The sequence below is a fragment of the Pezoporus wallicus genome, unplaced genomic scaffold (genome assembly GCF_028554395.1).
Source record: "Pezoporus wallicus isolate ANWC-B61680 ecotype Strahan unplaced genomic scaffold, APGP_CSIRO_Pwel_v1 contig_2, whole genome shotgun sequence".
NCBI classification, from domain to species: domain Eukaryota; kingdom Metazoa; phylum Chordata; class Aves; order Psittaciformes; family Psittacidae; genus Pezoporus; species Pezoporus wallicus.
Genome location: NW_026639478.1, coordinates 321,267 through 337,983, shown reverse-complemented (window position 1 = coordinate 337,983; position 16,717 = coordinate 321,267). Strand labels below are relative to the sequence as shown.

Genomic DNA, 16,717 nt, shown 5'->3' with positions numbered 1-16,717 from the left:
ATTTCTCCATAAAAGCAGATAAAGGTAACTCTAATTAAAATGTCTATTTCTTTCTCTACTATTTGTGTTAACATTCATGCTATTGCATATACTCCTTTCATAATACTATAATTTTTCAGTAGTCTACAGTTACTGTTTAATTTAAAATACCCCTGTGATATTAACTGTATAATAAATTACAATTCAAAATATATCTGCCATTTCATCCATGAGGAAGAATAATAAAGCCATAATAAAAAGGAATCAAGTTTAGCAATATGATCATGTAGCATGAGGTTTTTATAGACTCTCTGCGAATTGTAAAATCTATAAATTTGTTATATTGTGTAAAATTGTAAAAAATAGTAATGAAGGGGTGAGGGGAGGAAAAAAAGCAGCATTAGCAGGCAGGTTTAACCCTGAAATTGGTGGCTTTTCCATTGTTTTTTTAATAATTTGAAAAGAGTATACAGATTATGCATATGAAATTGTGGCTTTTCTTATTTACTACAGGTACTAAAGGTAAATTGAAGACAGAACACTGTGGGTTTCCACTTTCCAGCCCACAGTATTTGTAAGTGAAGAAACTCTAAAACCTCATCACCTCTCTCTTTGCCTTCCTTTGTTCACACCAGTACATACTCTATCCTTATTTGTCCAAAAGCTTTAAACAACTTCTTTATTTGGCTTTTTTTCATATATCTGGTTGCAATCGAAGGTAGAAGGATGTGCAAACATGGGGAGGATAGGACATGAATTCCTCCTTGCAACCATTTTTTTCTTGTTGCGTCATCCTTCACACTACACTGGTGGGATATAAATTCAAAACCTTAATTTTCTTGTAGGCTAATGATAATTTATTTAATTGTACTAGTCCAATACTTAATATTTCTTTGGACAGCAGACTGCACAAGGCATTTGTGATTTGATTTAAATAAAACACTCTTAAATAAATTTTTATTTAAATAATGGAGAGAGGAGGAAAGATATACACAAAGAATATAGATTTCTGAACCAGGTTCAAAACAGGTACAAATAATTATTGCTTTAGAAACCTGTCATTTTGGAAGCTCAACACTGGTGAGCCTGTTTTCTTGTATTGCGGTGGTCTAGACACAGCACAACAAAACGTACTTGATATCCCCTACATCTTGCTGATGTGTAAAATTTGGGGGCACTTGTCATCCCATGATGGAGGTGCTTCTCTTTAATTGTGTGGGTCTCTAAAACAGTAGTGAAAGGGCAGCTGTGATTGCCCCACAACTGTTCCAAATCAGTCATCAAGTTTTGGAGCACAGGGCCCTTGTCTTCCACATGGTCATAATCTCCTCTTAGGGTGCTCCAAGAGCTAAGATTATTACAGCTGAGCATCTAATGTCCCTTGGGATATACAACCCCGGGATAGGCTGTAAAGATTAGCCACACCTGACTAATAAATCCTGATACCATCACCCAGTCCCCACTGAATGCTTCTGGAAGATCATAGAAGCATGGCATGGTTTGGATTGGAAGGGACCTTTAAAAATCATCTAGCCCAACCTTCTTACAATGGGCAGAGATACATTCCACTAGGTCAGGTTGCTTGAGATGGGGAGCAAGAGATTTGAAGCAGCCTCAAGTGCTATGCCATGCCTCTACATGCTGACCATATCTTCCTGCAGGAATTTGAGGTTTACCAGCAACTGATGGCAAGCCCAAAGGCCTGGCTTCATGAGATTCAGCTCAGGTCTTGAGATGGCCCAAGCTACCTGCCAGGAACTAGCAAGACAGGCTGCTCTACAAGGAATGACAGTCCAAAGGTGATCACAGGACAGGGCCCAGCATCCAGGAAAGAAAATTCTGTTGACAGTCCCAGCGGTCACCAAGAGGGCTAGGCACATGCCAACACAACTCAGGAAAGGGCTGGTAGCCATGATTTGAGCATAAATGGAGCCACCACTGCAGCTATGCTGATAAGTGTGCACTGGTATGTACCTTACACTCCATATTAACTCAGCGCAACCTGGACAATGTAACATCAACCAAGCAACCACAGGAACTAGCTCCAACTAGCCTGCACCTTCTAATTGGAGCTTAAAACCTAGGCCAAACATGTCTTGAAGGTGTTAACATCAATGATCACAGATTATTTTAACACTTTCCAGGCCCTTCAGTCACTCATTGCTACTCCTATCCTGAAAAAGTTGCACAAAGATTTAGGAAAAGTTTAAGGGGTGGGGAAGAAACACAAATGCTGGAACAGGCAAGAGATGATATACTGAGGCTAGCCAGTTCTTCTGACATGAACAGAAATGTTGGATATAGGGCCCGTGAAACCACCTGCTCCCAACTTATAATGAATAGGCATTATAGCACCCCAAATTCCTGATTAAAGACAAGGACAGACTTTGAGGATCTTTGTTTATTTGACTTTAAATAAAAGCCTTCTACTGAGACCTAGGCTGCAGTCCTAAGCAACAAGACGACTGGCCTCTTTTTGTGAAGTACTAAATGTGAAAATGCCTGAAACGATTTTAAATACAAATTGCAGAATTTAGACTACAAAATTGCATTTTATAGCTAAAACATGATTTCAAGGAATGAGGAAGTCAAATTACTGTCATATGTGCAGTCACTACATTAGGAGGAAAGTATCCCCCAGCTAAATTATTCAGAAAAGTTACACCAAAAAGTTACCACTAAACCAGGCAAAATAAAATGTCTTTATTGTCTGCTGTGTTAACACCTTTTTCAAGTGTGCCATCATTTAGAATGAAATGTTAAATAGAGGGCTTATCATTTAAGTCTCTACAAAGGAAATCTCAAAGTAAAATTACACCCCCAAGCACTGGAGATATCTGCATAGACACAGGATTTCAGTACTAACGTTTTTATGTGAGGGAGTCTGATGCCCCTGGTTTAATTCTAGTCTGTTTCCTTCTGCTCACACCTGTACACTTATGACACCTAGTGTGACTACATGATGCAATTTAAGAGCAGTAAAAGGTCGATCATTTTTAAACCATACAATTCACACGCCCAACAGTGCTGTTTTTTTAAAACATGCAGTTGGCTGGAAAATTCTCTCCATACTTCATCTGAGATATCTTTTTTACTTAAAAAGTATTCTTGAACATTTTAAATACATAAAGTGGCACTTAGCCATTTACAAAATGTGGATTTGTACAGGACCGCATTTTGTATAGTATTAAAGCAAAAGGTTCAGTAATTTCCTAGTAAGTTAATGCCTAGTAAGTTATAACTATCCATTTTTCCAAGGCACCGTACACAAAAGAACTGCAATGGCAGACCAGCCTACCACATGAAAATTTTAGCCTTCTGATGAGGCACTGGGGGCCGTTTTGCCTGTTCTTTGTATCAAGTGGCAGAAGGCAACACAAGAATAACAACACAGGAATTCGTATGTCCCAGATTCTTCATCATAGTCACAATAAATACCAGCCCCCTACACAAACGAGAGATACAAAGCAGTAAAATATAAAATGGGAATATAATTTTATTGTGTTAATCTGCATATGTATTGGTACAGCTGTTCCTTGAATGCTTCTGAGGAAAATTTTTCCATAACTCTGGCTCTCCCAGCTGTTCCCATTGTGTTCTTTAAGAGAGGATCTCTTACAATTTTTTCCATAGCCTCAGAGAATTGTGTTGGCAGAGGATCGCACAAAAAACCTGTAACATTATGCAAGACTGATTCTAAAGGACCACCTGAATTAACTGCTATAACTGGACACCTCATATACATTGCCTCCAGAGGGACAATGCCAAAATGTTCATTGCTTGGTGTGTAAAGCACACATACAGAGTTATTAAAAAGAGCAATTTTCTGTTCATCTGAGAAGGATCTCAGAAAAGTGACATGGTCATTAACATTAAGCCTGGCTGCAAGTCTCCTCAGCTCTTCATAGTGTTCCACATTTTCCAGAACTCTTTTGTCATAACCACCTGCCATAACCAGGTGAACTTCATTCCACTCATGAGAATCAAGTCTTCCTCGAAGCTCACGCAAAGCTTCAAGAGCCAACGCTAGATTCTTTTTTCTCTCATACCTATTAATGGAAAGAAACAAGAACTTTTTCTTTTTTGGTATCAGGTCAGCTGTGTCTGCAGGAACAACCGTTTCAAAGCTACTGATGTTGAGCGATGGGTAGAGGACATCTGGGTTTATGTGAGATAAGGACTTAAATGTGTCCTTGAACACACTGGCGGTAAACCTGCTGTTCACAACAATACAGTCTGCCATGCCAGTCGTGTACTCTTCTAGCCAGTCTAGCGGTAATCTGTAGATGCGCTTTAGGACAGATTCTCTCTTGGTCAGAAGCTGATCAGGAAAGTGACAGTAAAACAAAACCTTCTTACGAGTTCTGGCCAGTCTGAGTACAGGAATGCAAGCAGACACCTAGTGCAACCAGGAGAGACAGGACAAGAAGAGACAATCATCATTTGGTTTAGTGCTGCTGCTGTGCACACATGATTTCAAAGCCATACCCTGAATGCCAGTCTTGTTACAAGCCAAATACCTTAAAATCATAGAATAGTTAGGGTTGGAAAGGACCTTAAGATCATCTACTTCCAACCCCCCTGTCATGGGCAGGGACACCTCACACTAAACCGTGTCACCCAAGGCCCTGTCCAACCTGGTCTTGAACATCGCCAGGGATGGAGCATTCACAGCTTCCCTGGGCAACCCATTCCAGTGCCTCACCACCCAAACAGGAAAGAATTTCTTCCTTATATCTAACCTGAACTTCTCCTGTTTAAGTTTGAACCCATGACCCCTCGTCCTATCACTCCAGCCTTCTTCTCCTTCTCCCCTCCACATCAAACTGCACTCTCTCACCCAAGACCTCCCACTGTAGCTCTGCATTTCCTCCCTCATCTCGGCCTGCGAGGCCGCCAAACCCCGCCCCCACCCTGGGACTTCCCCGTGCACTTTCCTTCGCCAAGGCCCATCACCAGGAAGAGGGGTGGGGGAACCCCAGCAGCAGCCGCTGCCTCTCCCTACAGCTGTCCCGTTACCCGCCAGCACCGCCGCGGCGGCGCCCTCCGCCCGGCCCGGCCCCGCACCTGGTCGCAGACGAAGACGTCGGCCCACTCTCCGCTGAGCAGCAGGATATAGAGCGCCACGAAGGCCATGCGCAGGGCGGCACACAGCGCGTGTCCGCGGCCCCAAAGGCTGCGCGGCAGCCACCCGCCCGCCTGCCGCACCGACAGGCCGCGGGTCTCAGCGAAGCACCGCCCGGCGTCGTAGTGCGCCGTCCAGATCTGCACCCGGCAGCCCCGCGCCTGCAGCGCCAACGCCGCGTCCACCACCAGCCGCTCCGCGCCGCCCAGCCCCAGGTCCGGGTGCAGGAACAGCACGGACGGGCTCCCCCCATCCGCCTCCTCCGCCGCTGCCATAGCCGCTGCGCTCAGACCAGCGGCCCGGCCGCCAGCCACGCACTACACACAAAGGCGCATGCGCAGCCCAAAAGCCGCCGCAGGACACGTCAGCCATCTCCCCGGGCCCTACCGTTCGTCCTCCCATCGGGCTGTCCCGCCGCTGCCTGCCGCTTCGCCCCACGAGTTCTCCACTCGGCCGGCGCGGCCTGGTCGCTGGTGAGGGAGAGAACTCTACCTCGGAGCTACGGAGAGCCTGCTCGCTTGGAAAGGGGCTAAGGAGCAAGGTAGGGTGGGAAAAGAGGCCGGCAGTGCTCAGGCATCATCACTGGTAGCCGCAGGGCCTTGGGAGGCGCGGTGGGGGTGGGGCTTGCTGCGGGCAGGGACGTGGCCGGAGCAGCCGCTCGGGACTGTGTGTGAAGCTCTGTTGAGTGTTGAGCCAGCGTCGGTACTGCTGCCATGGTGAGGTTCTGCCCCAGGCAGGGGGCGGCTGAGGCGGTTCCTCTCCCTTGGCTGTGTCCGCCGCCCCTTACCGTTTCCCGGCTCTCTCTTTTTCCCGCAGCCCGGGCCCAACCCCAGCGCTACGAGCGTCGGTTCCTCCGGCCGCTCCCCGAGCAAGGCCGTGGCTCCCCGCGCTGCGGGCTCCACTGTCCGGCAGAGGTAGGTTCTCAGAGTGGGGCAGCTCTCTTTCTCTACAGCCGTCCTTTGCACTTGGCGACTGGGCACACACAGCGGTGGGCAGAGGGGCTGAGCCGTGTGCTTCCGCGGGATGTGCGGGCAGAGCTCCAATGGGAGCCCTCACCGGGCCTCGGTGCACTCGGCTGTAGCCCTAGGAGGTGTTGAGTCGACCGTTGTGCTCTCCGCTTGTCTGGCTGCATAGGCTGATACCCTCCACTTGCCTAACTGTACGGTCTGATGCAAGTGTCTTCCTTCTTCACAGTCTCTTGGGGTGCTTAGTGCTAGAAGCTGGCTGACTGCTAATGTGTTTTGGTCTTTGTTTCATTCTGTTGTACCCTAAAGGAAAAATGCCAGCTGCGGGACAAGAAGTGCAGGCCGTGCCACATCCACAGGCACTGGTGGGATGTGGCGATTCTACACTGAGGACTCTCCAGGGCTCAAAGTGTAAGTTGGGTGTATGGGTGGTGGCAGGCATGGGGGCTGTGTATTTCACCTGCTTCTGTAATCTTTCAGTCTTTGAACTGAGGCATCAGTGTTTTGGTGTGTATGGGAAAACATGCTGAATTGATAGATGCTTAGATCTGGGACAAAGCATTTTACTTAATATGTAAATTTGGACAGGTAGTTCTAAAGTTTATAAAGTTTGTAATGGCTTTAAAAAGGTAGATACAAGTTACATTTTGTAATTGTCTAGTCTTGCCTTAAATGGTCATTGAAGACCAGCAGTCCATTTAAAGTTGGGAAAAATTTCTCATCACAGTTAATTTAGCATCTTTGTGCATGGTTTTGTTCTCTTTTAGTTAAAACTTTTGTTTTTTTTTCTTTATTAATAGATGTATTGTGTTCTTTCAACCCCCTTGAAAGCATAACTGATATGCCATGTGCTTGCAGAATCTCAGATGTTTTTATTGAAGAGCTGAAGATAAATTATTTTACCTAAGCTTGCACAGCAAATAGTATTGTGGTATATCTCTATTTTTTACAAGGTGACTGTTCCAAGATTGTGGTCAGATAATAGCGGTAGTGTCCCTTAAGCTGTAAGGAGAGCCTAAATTTTTAGGTTTTGGCTGGTTTGAGTCAATCAGATCACTTTCCCAAACTAGCTTTACAGCCAGATACTTGAATAACAAAGGTGGAAGGTGTATATCAGCTGATGGATGCATGCTAAGTCATACCCTCAGTGGGCATTTGTGCTTCCTGTAGAGTTATACTTGTTGGCCTCTTGGTCTTACTGGATTAAAGATAATCCATTAGTATTTTATTTGGGAGCTCTTTAAGGGGGCTGCTGCTGGCTGTGCAAACAGAACATTTGGGGAAGGGCTTGTGATAGTGATTGTCATGTGGGTAATCCTTCCTCAGAAGCTCTTATATGTTTTTTCATTTTCATATGTGCTTGATTTTAAAAAACAAACCTTTAAAAAGAAACCATTGAAGTAGTGGTGCTCTACTACTTCAGGTTTTGCTTTCTTCATTCTGAATCCAAAAAGGAGGCAAGTTTAAGAAAAGAAAAAGCTGAAGAGCAGTAATAGTGTTCTAGAGTAAATCTGTGCAGATAGGCAAAGGCAGCAGTTTTCCATGTTGTTTAGTCTACTAAAGCTCAATTAAAAGTTAAAACCAAACTGAGAAAAAACAAGTGTTATTGTTAGGTAGATTTTTATATTGTTTAAATACTGTGATGCAAGCTGTGATACAAGCTGTCAAAGCAGCTTTACCAATTTTAATAAGTTTCATTGTGACTCCTTTGGTATCACTTTCGGTTTTGAATGGCCACTTAATTGTTCTAAACTTTAATACAAGCAGGTAAGTAAGTAGATTTTTCCCTTCTATTTACGTTGCAACACAGTGGTTCCAAATTTTGAGGTTTTGGAACACTGGGAGTATCATTTGGGTTTTTTTGTTGTTTGCTTGCTTGGTTGGTTGGGGATTTTTCTGCAGGCTGCCATGGGTAGCTGTATGGTCAGGCTTTTAATGGATGAAAGCATCTGCACACCAGATGTATCACCTTCTGAACCATGGCTTGGGAGGAACATTCTTTCTTACAGATTTCCATGTATTTTTCTACATGTTTTTTCCATAACAACCAGTTGTTATGTTCTTTGTCCTGCTTGGTAGGTTTTAAAGTAAATACAGGTTATAGAGGGGTTGTGGTTGCCTCAGTAAAGTGCTTCAGCTGAAGTTTTTAAAAATGTTTGTGATTGCTACTGCATACAGCAGTGTGAGAGCTTAGCGTGATGGTGTTTTGTTTTAATCCTGATGTTCAAAATATGGGATCTTGAAATTAGTATGGAAAAGAAGCACCATAAAACCACCTGAGAACAGGCTATTTCATGCTAGTTATGATTTTATATTCTGTGTAGTTATATTTTAGTCATTTAAAAGCTGTACTCAACATCAGAAGAGTATGTTGAACAAGCAAGTTTAGTTTGCCTCAGGAAAGTACATTTATCTGTAGTACAAGATCCTAGAACATAGGAATGCCTTTAAAAGTAATATTAGCAAAAGGGAGCTGTGGGGAATCTGGTTGAGAGTGGGACACAATATTTTTCTCTTTAAAACTCAGATCGAGCATTGTATACTTTGCAAGGAAGAGCATTGTATGCTTTGCAAACCCAAACTTTTTGCCCTTTCTGTGGCAATTGATACCTGTGGTTCCTGTGTCTTGTCTTGTGCTTTCTTGTTTGAAGAGCTATTGGTGGTGTTTCCTGTGGGTAGAGAATCAATTTGGGCTTGTGATATAGTATACAACCTTATGAAAGACATTCTGAGAATGAACAGTGTCAAGTCTTAGAGGTGCCTGAATCTGTTTATTTAAACTGCGCATGGTGTGCAGAGAAGAATCAGGTGTATGGAGGAGAATGGCAAGGTTTCAGCAAATAGTCTTTGGGACTGGAGGAAATAAGATACATGTCAGTATTGAAAAACTGTTTATTTTGTCATCTGCAAGTTAAAACAGCCAAACGGCCAACAAACATACAAACAACCTTCCCTTGTTTATGTCTGTGGTGTTCTGTTCTGGTTAGTGGTGCTTCTCTGTTCCCATGTGCTTTCGGCATAGAGTAGCTTTGCATGTTACTACTGCTAAAGGCTCAAAGGGATTAAATAGTAATTCAGGTACAGTATAAGACTGTGCACCTGATACCATTGCAATTTATATTGTGGAGAACATAAACTTCAAATACGTATAAAACACTGGGGATCGAGAAGTATGTTCTGTTGCTTGGTGAAACAAGCTCCTTGGTAGGGGTTGCTTATGTAGTCACTGTGCATGTATATTTTACTTTTTTATTTTATTTTGCATGTTTTGTCACTGGTTTATGTGATAAATGCTTTGTGTCTGTTCAGGGTTCTCCATACCCCAATAAATCTATGGTGGATAATAAATGAATTTTAAAACTCGATATAAGATTACAGTTACAAATATTTGAAGTACATGGACCATGATCTCATAGAAAAATGTGTAGTAAATTGTTTCCATCCACTTTCAGCTTCTTTCTGTGTACTTTCTTGTATTCAAGTAACAGCTGCTTATACACAGTAACCTGAAGGATACAGTTAGTCCAGGCTGGATAGCAGAATTCATGTTGAAAATCAAAGTGAGATCGGTATGAACCAGTACTGAGTGCATGTAATTTTGTAATAGTGCAGATAACAGTATCTTAGCACAGTGTGAAACCACTGATTTAGTCTCTCACCGTGCTAAGATTAAATTGTCTTTTAAAAACATCACCATACAATTTCTAAACAATATAATAATGGGGAGGAAAAAGTTCAGAAATTTGTTAATTTATACATTCTGGGTAATGATTTAATGATGGAGTTAACTTTGTCATTCTGTGTATCTTTCTGAAGGAAACAAAATCTCTGTTTCTCACCCAGTGTTGCCATTGTTTCCACAAGAAATAAAACCTCTAGAGAGAAAAAAAAAAGCTAATGTGAATCTTATGCCAAAATTTTACTAGCCGCTAGAGGACTCTGTTGTTTTTTGAATCTGACTACATCTCTGCTCAGGTGGCTGTCCAAGTAGTAAATGCAGTTGATAATTTTCCAGAGATTGTTTGTACAACATTGAGTAATAATGAACCATTAATGGCTTTTTAAATGAGTGATTTTTGTATTTATTATTATTATGTATTGTACTTTATAGTTATGTAACAATTAGGGTGTGTAAAACTATTTAAAAATGGGCAGCAGCAGTTTTTGATAGAGACGGATATCTCATTTCTAATACTTTAAGGTATTTCTATGGGAACAGAATAAGTTTTTTCGTACAATTGTTTGTGAATGATTAGTTCATTTGCCTGATAATGACTGACCTTTGGACAAAGCAAACTTTTTTTTTATGTTAATGCATTTTTTTTCTTTATTTTTAGTGGGCCTGTTCCAGTTTTGGTCATGAGTCTTCTTTTTATTGCTTCTGTGTTTATGCTGCACATCTGGGGTAAATACACTCGTTCGTAGACTCAGCTGCCAGCTTAAAGCATATATCTTGGACCAAAAATATGGTGGATCCTGGTTGTTCTTGGAGAAAGACTGGGGAAGCTTCCTATCATCTGTTGAAGTCCTGTCAACTTTGGCTCTAATACTGAATTAATTTCTCAGTTTGCTATTTGGGCAGGTTTAAAGTTTGTTGTGGGTCATTTTATATTTGTATCTGTACACTCGGAATACAGGAACTGCAATAAAAGTTGTGTATGGAAATAGAAACAGTTTTAACTGTATTTTTTCCTCCTATTCCAATATTTGACTGTTCAGACTCTTCTATACTCTACGTTGCTATATAATTTTATGCAAGAAGATCTTTGGTTGGTTGGGTTGTTTTTTTTTTGTGAATGGGAGAGGCAAAATCAGGTGCACAGACAGGTGAAGGAACAAACATGTCCGTTGAAATAAAACAGAAGTACACTAGCTGAGCTGGTCATGTTTAACTCCAGAAAAATAGCTGGGTTTATTTCATTTATTTCCCAAATGCAAGTTGAACTTTACTCGGTGTTCATTATACATGAAAGTATATAAGTATGCTTGTCCTTCAAACTGCACTGAAGGAACAACAGGATGAGCTGGTCCCTAACTGATTTTAAAAATAATAATTGCACAACTGTCAAAGACATGTTTCTTTTGGAATTCCAGACTCTTTCAACGAAGACTTGGTGAGGAAGAAGTGGAATGGAAGGACTTCAAGAGCAATGGCTGTGTTTTAGATAACAGGACATGCAAGTAAGCTGAGATACAGTTAAGTGGCTCTTCAGTTAAGTCTCCAGTTTCCTTGTGGGTGGTGGTCTTTATTTGCCTTTTGAACATTCAGACAGCTCTTCCTTCTTTTTAAAGGTACTTACATATCGGTGCATTAGTGTTTCAGATGTTTCTTACTGCTGATGTGATGTTGAGATTCAGATAACCAAATCAGGCCTTTCCAAACAGTTGGATAGAATTATTTTAGCCTGTTGTTCATGTTACAATTTCTGTTTGAATATCAGCTTGTAATGAGAAAACTGTTTATGGTTATGCAGCCTTGATACAAGTGTTGACTGCTGACACATTGTAGAAGCAGCCTTTCTCACGCACTACTTTCCTTTAAAGCAATTCTTAAAGTACGATTACCTCTGAAAGGAGAAACTTCAGGATAATGGCTCTGAGCTATGCTTATGCCATAATGCCTAGTGTAAATGTAGAGGGTTGAAAATTGTCTTACAGAATATAATGGTAGGAGGATTGTGTTTTCAGAGGTTTGAAGGTTGAGCAATGGAATTCTGGTGACTCAAAGGCAGTGGGGTAGGAGAATACACTAAAGCAGTGGAAATTGAGCCAAACAAATCATATGTCAAAGGGAAAAGGATCCACAAACCACTTGCTGCTATGTAAGGGAGCTAAAAACACAAGGGAAAATAAAACAAATAGGCGTATTTGCTCACCATTTTAAAAGGCAGAGATAAGGACCTCATTTAAATGTTTGCCTAACAAGAAAATGAAATCTGTACAGTCAATATTTTCATTTTAAGGCAAGAAAGAAAACGCTAAGAAAGGACCAAATGCAAGTCAGTTGTTCTACTGACAGTGTGGACAGACTCTGCTGCTGACTCAAAGGGAAAGAAATAATGTACTTTTATGCAAGTAGTGTAAGGGAAAGGATTAATGGGTAACAGTAATATCTAAATAGGTAACCTTTTCTCTTGATGCAGTTTTCTAACACAGCAGAAAACAATTTTCTTCAAAATGCTTCCGGTCCTAAAAGCTGTTTTGCCGCATCAAGTAATTCCATTTTAAGCTTTCCATATTTTTACTTGCCTGCTATCCGGCTGCTTCTAAAGACCAAAATCAGCTATGAACTTAGAAAATGGGGGGGGGGGGGGGGTGGGGAAGGCTGCACAGCATAAATTTAATTCAGCTGAGTGTAGTATGAAAATGACTATTTTGACAGTGCTGTTCTTGATTAAATATTTTGGGGTTTACAATTGCCTGTATCAGATTTTTACATACACTGTCAGAGTCTAATGTCTCTAGTTTTGTGCAATTTACTTCCCACTTCTTGACTTTATATTTTGGAAGTGTGTGCTTTTCTGTGGTTTAGAAAAACCCTTGCTGCTTTAATTCATGAAAAAGTGATATTTGGACACAGCTAGCTGAAGTATCATAGCTTGCTTTAATATTCTTTGTACATGATAAAGACGGATTTCTCCATTGTCTGTTTTCAATTTGTGATCATTTTAATGATCAGCATAAAAGCATTAGATAATTCATGCTCATATTTTTAGCATTTTGTGTACATGACCTGTACAATTCTGTATTCTTGCAATTAATGTTTATCAAAACTTCAGCCCCACAGAAGGACAGATAAAGAAATGCAGGTTGCAGAGACTTACCAGAAGTTTGGCTAATAACGAGTGTGAAATTCTGTTTGGTCTTTGTGAATAAATTATGGCCATGCAGATAAATAGTAGCCAGCCTGTAATACAGGAAACTAGTCTTTTTACAAATAGGTGGAAAAGAAGGATGGTCGTTTGCAAAGCTTCATATTAGAAAACTAGGAATTAGTAAGACTGAATTTCTATGCCTGTTTGTATGTGATTGAAATACAAGCTTGGCTGAGCTGACTGTTAGAAACTGTAAATATCTGTATAGTTTACTTAAGTTCCAGAGAGGGCTCTAGGTCTGCAAAGAGCTTTACTCTGTCTCCTTAGCGATAGAGGTTCAGGACATCTGGAAGGGGTTGTATTTCCATATAAGATATGATAATGTACGAGAACCTTTTATTCTTGACTTAAAAGAAATGTAACCTCAGATTCCATTATTCCTCAAGTGATTAAGGGGTTTTATAAGGAAATGGTCCTGCTGTACATGAGAACATCTGTGTTGCTTAAGCTTTCCCTCCATCCCCCAGCCATGAATCTGAGCCCAGGAGCAAACTTCAGTCTGATTTAAGAGAGGAATAGAAGCTGAAAGACCATGTTCTTGAGGGTTGGGTGGAATTGGTAGCTGTTGGAAGAGGGAGACTGTAGAAGTTCCCTCTGAGCAAAAACTCATTTTTAACTTGTTACCTATGAAGAATAGGGTGAGAGGTAGACGACTTAGATGTCCTTAGGATAGGAAAAGGTTTAATCTTTGGTCTTGCACCTTTTTTGCACACTGCAGTCAATCACGGACAAGCTATGGATCTGTGGGTATGTGAGCTTCATTAGTTCTGATGTTTCAGAACTGCTTTTTGCTCTGTAGACTCCAGCTGTACTACACAAAACCAATCTTTGTTGGGGATTGGTTTTTATCTTTCCTACCTCTAGGCTTCACTATTTACTGGTATCCAGTTGGTTATATCCGGGCCAACCTTCCTGTAGTGTGCATATAGCATGTGAACTCCTCCCAGCTTTTGACATCGTGTCATGATAAGTACTGTGCCTCTGATAATCACCCTCAATGATTGTTCATTCTTGAAGGGACCAAGGGGAAGGGCAGTTGTTCGAGTGTATAATTTGTGATTGTCCCATACATACTTGGCCCACTTGCAACAGAAGGGTATCTTTTCTTTTATCATGTCAGACTCTGAATTTGCCCTCCAAGAAGAAACTGTCAGCTCTTTCCAGTGTCTCATCTATATCAAGCTGTTTCTTAAGCTCTCTGAGCCTATGAGACATAACATAAACTAGTGCAAGCTCTCTTTAGTACTGTTCACAGTAAGTTATAATGCCTTTGCTGCAGCTTTGTATATGTATCTGTAAAGACAGATGTATGCAAATGTGTACAGTGCTTTATCAGTTTAGAAATACAAAAGGATGTGTCTCTGAAAATGTAAGATGGTACACCCTCATTAGACTGCACCATGACAGCAGTGCAAAGAAGCAAACAGAACAGCTTGTGTTCTCTTCCTCAGCTGTGTTAGCTCAAGATGAGTGGATGGTATACTGAGATCATGTGGTGAGCGCTAAATGATTTCATAAATACATTAATGGATTCTGTGAGGGGCTTGGTAGAAAAATTTATCTTGGGGTCTTTTTTGATTGGAAAAGAGATGCCTTTTATTTCTTGAAAGGCTAAGGTTATATATTTCCAGGTTTGATAATGCTGTATTGACATCCTCATATTAGCTGTTTATTTAAGTGTGTTTCATAGAAGATTGTTTTGTAGACTTGGTGTTGTTAGTAATATGTTAAGAGTATTAATGCTTAACTTGGGATGTGAGCTGTAAAAGGGGACTGTTTGTATTTTTTTAGTTGGAGGGGAAAATTATATAGCATTTGTGATTTCTGCTTTGATTTCGGAAGTTGGTGAAAAGAAAGGCAGGCAAAAGAAGAGCAGGTGTGAAGTTACTGAGTACCTGGCTATATGTCATTCTTGACATGTATTGCGACTTTCTCTTCTTCCTTTTGTATTCTAGTTGTCTCTTTTTCTCTGAGGGCTGCTGATCATACTGAATTGTGCCATGTATTTTGATAATGCTCTGGTAATGCAGAGACATGGCAGGTAGTAACAACAGTGAACAGAACACACCCATTTTACTGATAACACAATCCAAGTTCAAATGTGGATTGCCACAGATTTAACAATTTTATCTCGCGTTTGGCTGCAGGTTGCAAAAAAACTTTACAGGACATTGAAAACTCGCGCATGGAGGAACTCACAGTAGTGGATAATAGAGCCTTTCCTCTGTCCCAGGTGGAATTAAATAATACTAATCTCCCTGCTGTCTGCATGCAAATTACTTACTAATGACAGAGTTGTCCTCATTGAATGAGGGTGTGTGGAGTGAGATACCTCCGTGCTTCTGAACAGAGAAACAACCTCACAATACCTGTGGGGAGAAAAATGGTTTTGATAATTCTGCTTCCAATAATGTTTTCTACCTGCAAGTTAAAATGATTTTCAACCACTTTCTGCCTTGTGGCAAACTCAAGAACAGGAGAACATCAGATAAGGCCTCTTGTCGTGGATGATCGCTTGAAGATTGACCACTTTAAGGGGAAAAGTTTTCAGTAAAATGACTTGTTGCAGCAAACCTTTTATCTCTGTGTTTTAGGTTGTTGTGGCTATGGCTGTGTAGAAAGCATCTGTGTCGAAAGCATGAGAAAGCATCTGTGTTCTGAAGGAAGCACAGAGGTCTTTTATTTGTCCTGCTGTCCAGGGTAGTTCACATGCAGCTGTTCCTTCCTGATACTTAAGGAACACCACTACTTCATGCAGTGGTAGCCCTTTCTCTCCGCTTTTACCTGGCTTCTTTTGAGGATGTGTAACTCGATGAACTCCTTTTCTCTGTGTGAATGACACGTACCTCCCCTCTCTAGGGTGAGATTTAACTTTAGATTAGCTAACTCTAGACTTCCAGAATCATAGAATCATAGAATAGTTGTGTACCTTTTGTAGTCACTGGTGACAAACCTGCATTTCTAGGTTTTAGTTCTGCTAACCTGTTTTAGTGTCAGGTGAAAAGGTATCCTGTAGGTGCCAGTTGCTTCGGGCAGTTGAAGAACTCTGGACAGCAACTTGGAGTAGATGGAGCATTTGTTAACATTGTAGGTGCCAGATTGTTTGAAATGAAATTCAACCCTGCATTCAACAGCTGCTGCTGACTGAGCTACGGATCTTTAACTTCATGTTGCTGATGAAATAATCTGAGAGTATACAGTGGTGGTGAAACCCGAAAACCTCATGAAGACATGCTTGGCAGGTTCAGTCATCAAAACAGACTTCCCAGAGACCAGAGGTTTTAGGAGCTCCATGATCCTTGAAGAAAAAAGTAATTGGCAATTCAGGCAAGCACTTTAAACAGACAGTAAGTCAGTAAATGCTGTCAGAGCATGTTTCTTCCCCATGGATATCACTAAACCAGTTCTGTTTAACTTGCTTCGTGTTGGATGTGCCGGCACAGAGTTAGAATCTGTCTGTTAGTGCCTTGCCATCACTAGGCGGAATTCTGTGGTACATATGGCTGAGTCACTCCTATGCAGTGGGAAAAACCAAATTGCATGGATATAAATTTTGCCTAGTTTTATTCTTGTATGAAAATAATTGTCTCACCAGTGAGGAATAAAAAGAAAACCTGTTAGAGAAATGTTAGCAAACTTTGTGTGTGTGTGTCATGGGCTTGACTGTCTCATAGTGAAGCTAATGGGAAAGCTGCTAAGCATCTGTTCGAGGAGGATGAGGCAGCTGTGCGTTTGTGTTAAAAAGGAAATGTAATGCTTTTATTGTTCAGTTT

General features: G+C 41.2%; 2 protein-coding genes and 1 long non-coding RNA gene across 4 annotated transcripts in view; 2 read left to right on the top strand and 1 right to left on the bottom strand.

The window, feature by feature from the left end:
* The window catches only part of LOC130602151 (uncharacterized), a 28,805-nt gene extending 25,445 nt beyond the window's left edge, over positions 1-3,360 (top strand). Inside the window, exons 3-4 of the long non-coding RNA XR_008972834.1 lie at positions 493-553; positions 3,238-3,360. This is a non-coding gene — a long non-coding RNA (uncharacterized LOC130602151). The remainder of the gene's footprint in view (positions 1-492; positions 554-3,237) is intronic.
* A 97-nt stretch (positions 3,361-3,457) lies between these two features.
* Positions 3,458-5,401, bottom strand: ALG2 (ALG2 alpha-1,3/1,6-mannosyltransferase). Its single transcript, XM_057414745.1, has 2 exons — positions 5,047-5,401; positions 3,458-4,378 (listed from the first exon to the last, which is right to left on the bottom strand). Exons 1-2 carry the CDS (start codon positions 5,377-5,379, stop codon positions 3,476-3,478), a joined length of 1,236 nt encoding a protein of 411 aa, XP_057270728.1. The 5' UTR covers positions 5,380-5,401; the 3' UTR covers positions 3,458-3,475.
* A 326-nt stretch (positions 5,402-5,727) lies between these two features.
* SEC61B (SEC61 translocon subunit beta) overlaps positions 5,728-16,717 on the top strand; it is a 32,650-nt gene continuing 21,660 nt past the window's right edge. The window contains exons 1-4 of one of the 2 annotated variants that reach the window (XM_057414749.1): positions 5,728-5,820; positions 5,921-6,018; positions 6,379-6,480; positions 10,407-10,740. In XM_057414749.1, the coding sequence (XP_057270732.1) occupies positions 5,818-5,820; positions 5,921-6,018; positions 6,379-6,480; positions 10,407-10,494 (291 nt within the window). In that variant the 5' untranslated portion in view covers positions 5,728-5,817 and the 3' untranslated portion in view covers positions 10,495-10,740. Of the gene's footprint in view, positions 5,821-5,920; positions 6,019-6,378; positions 6,481-10,406; positions 10,741-16,717 lie in introns of those variants that run through there. The other variant, XM_057414750.1, reaches the window with a different exon arrangement.

Coding starts and splice junctions, on each gene's coding strand:
- ALG2 (XM_057414745.1), bottom strand. CDS start 5,379: ATGGCAGCGGCGGAGGAGGCGGATGGGGGGAGCCCGTCCGTGCTGTTC. Junction 4,379..5,046: donor ACGTCTTCGTCTGCGACCAG/GTGCGGGGCCGG, acceptor TGGTTGCACTAG/GTGTCTGCTTGCATTCCTGT.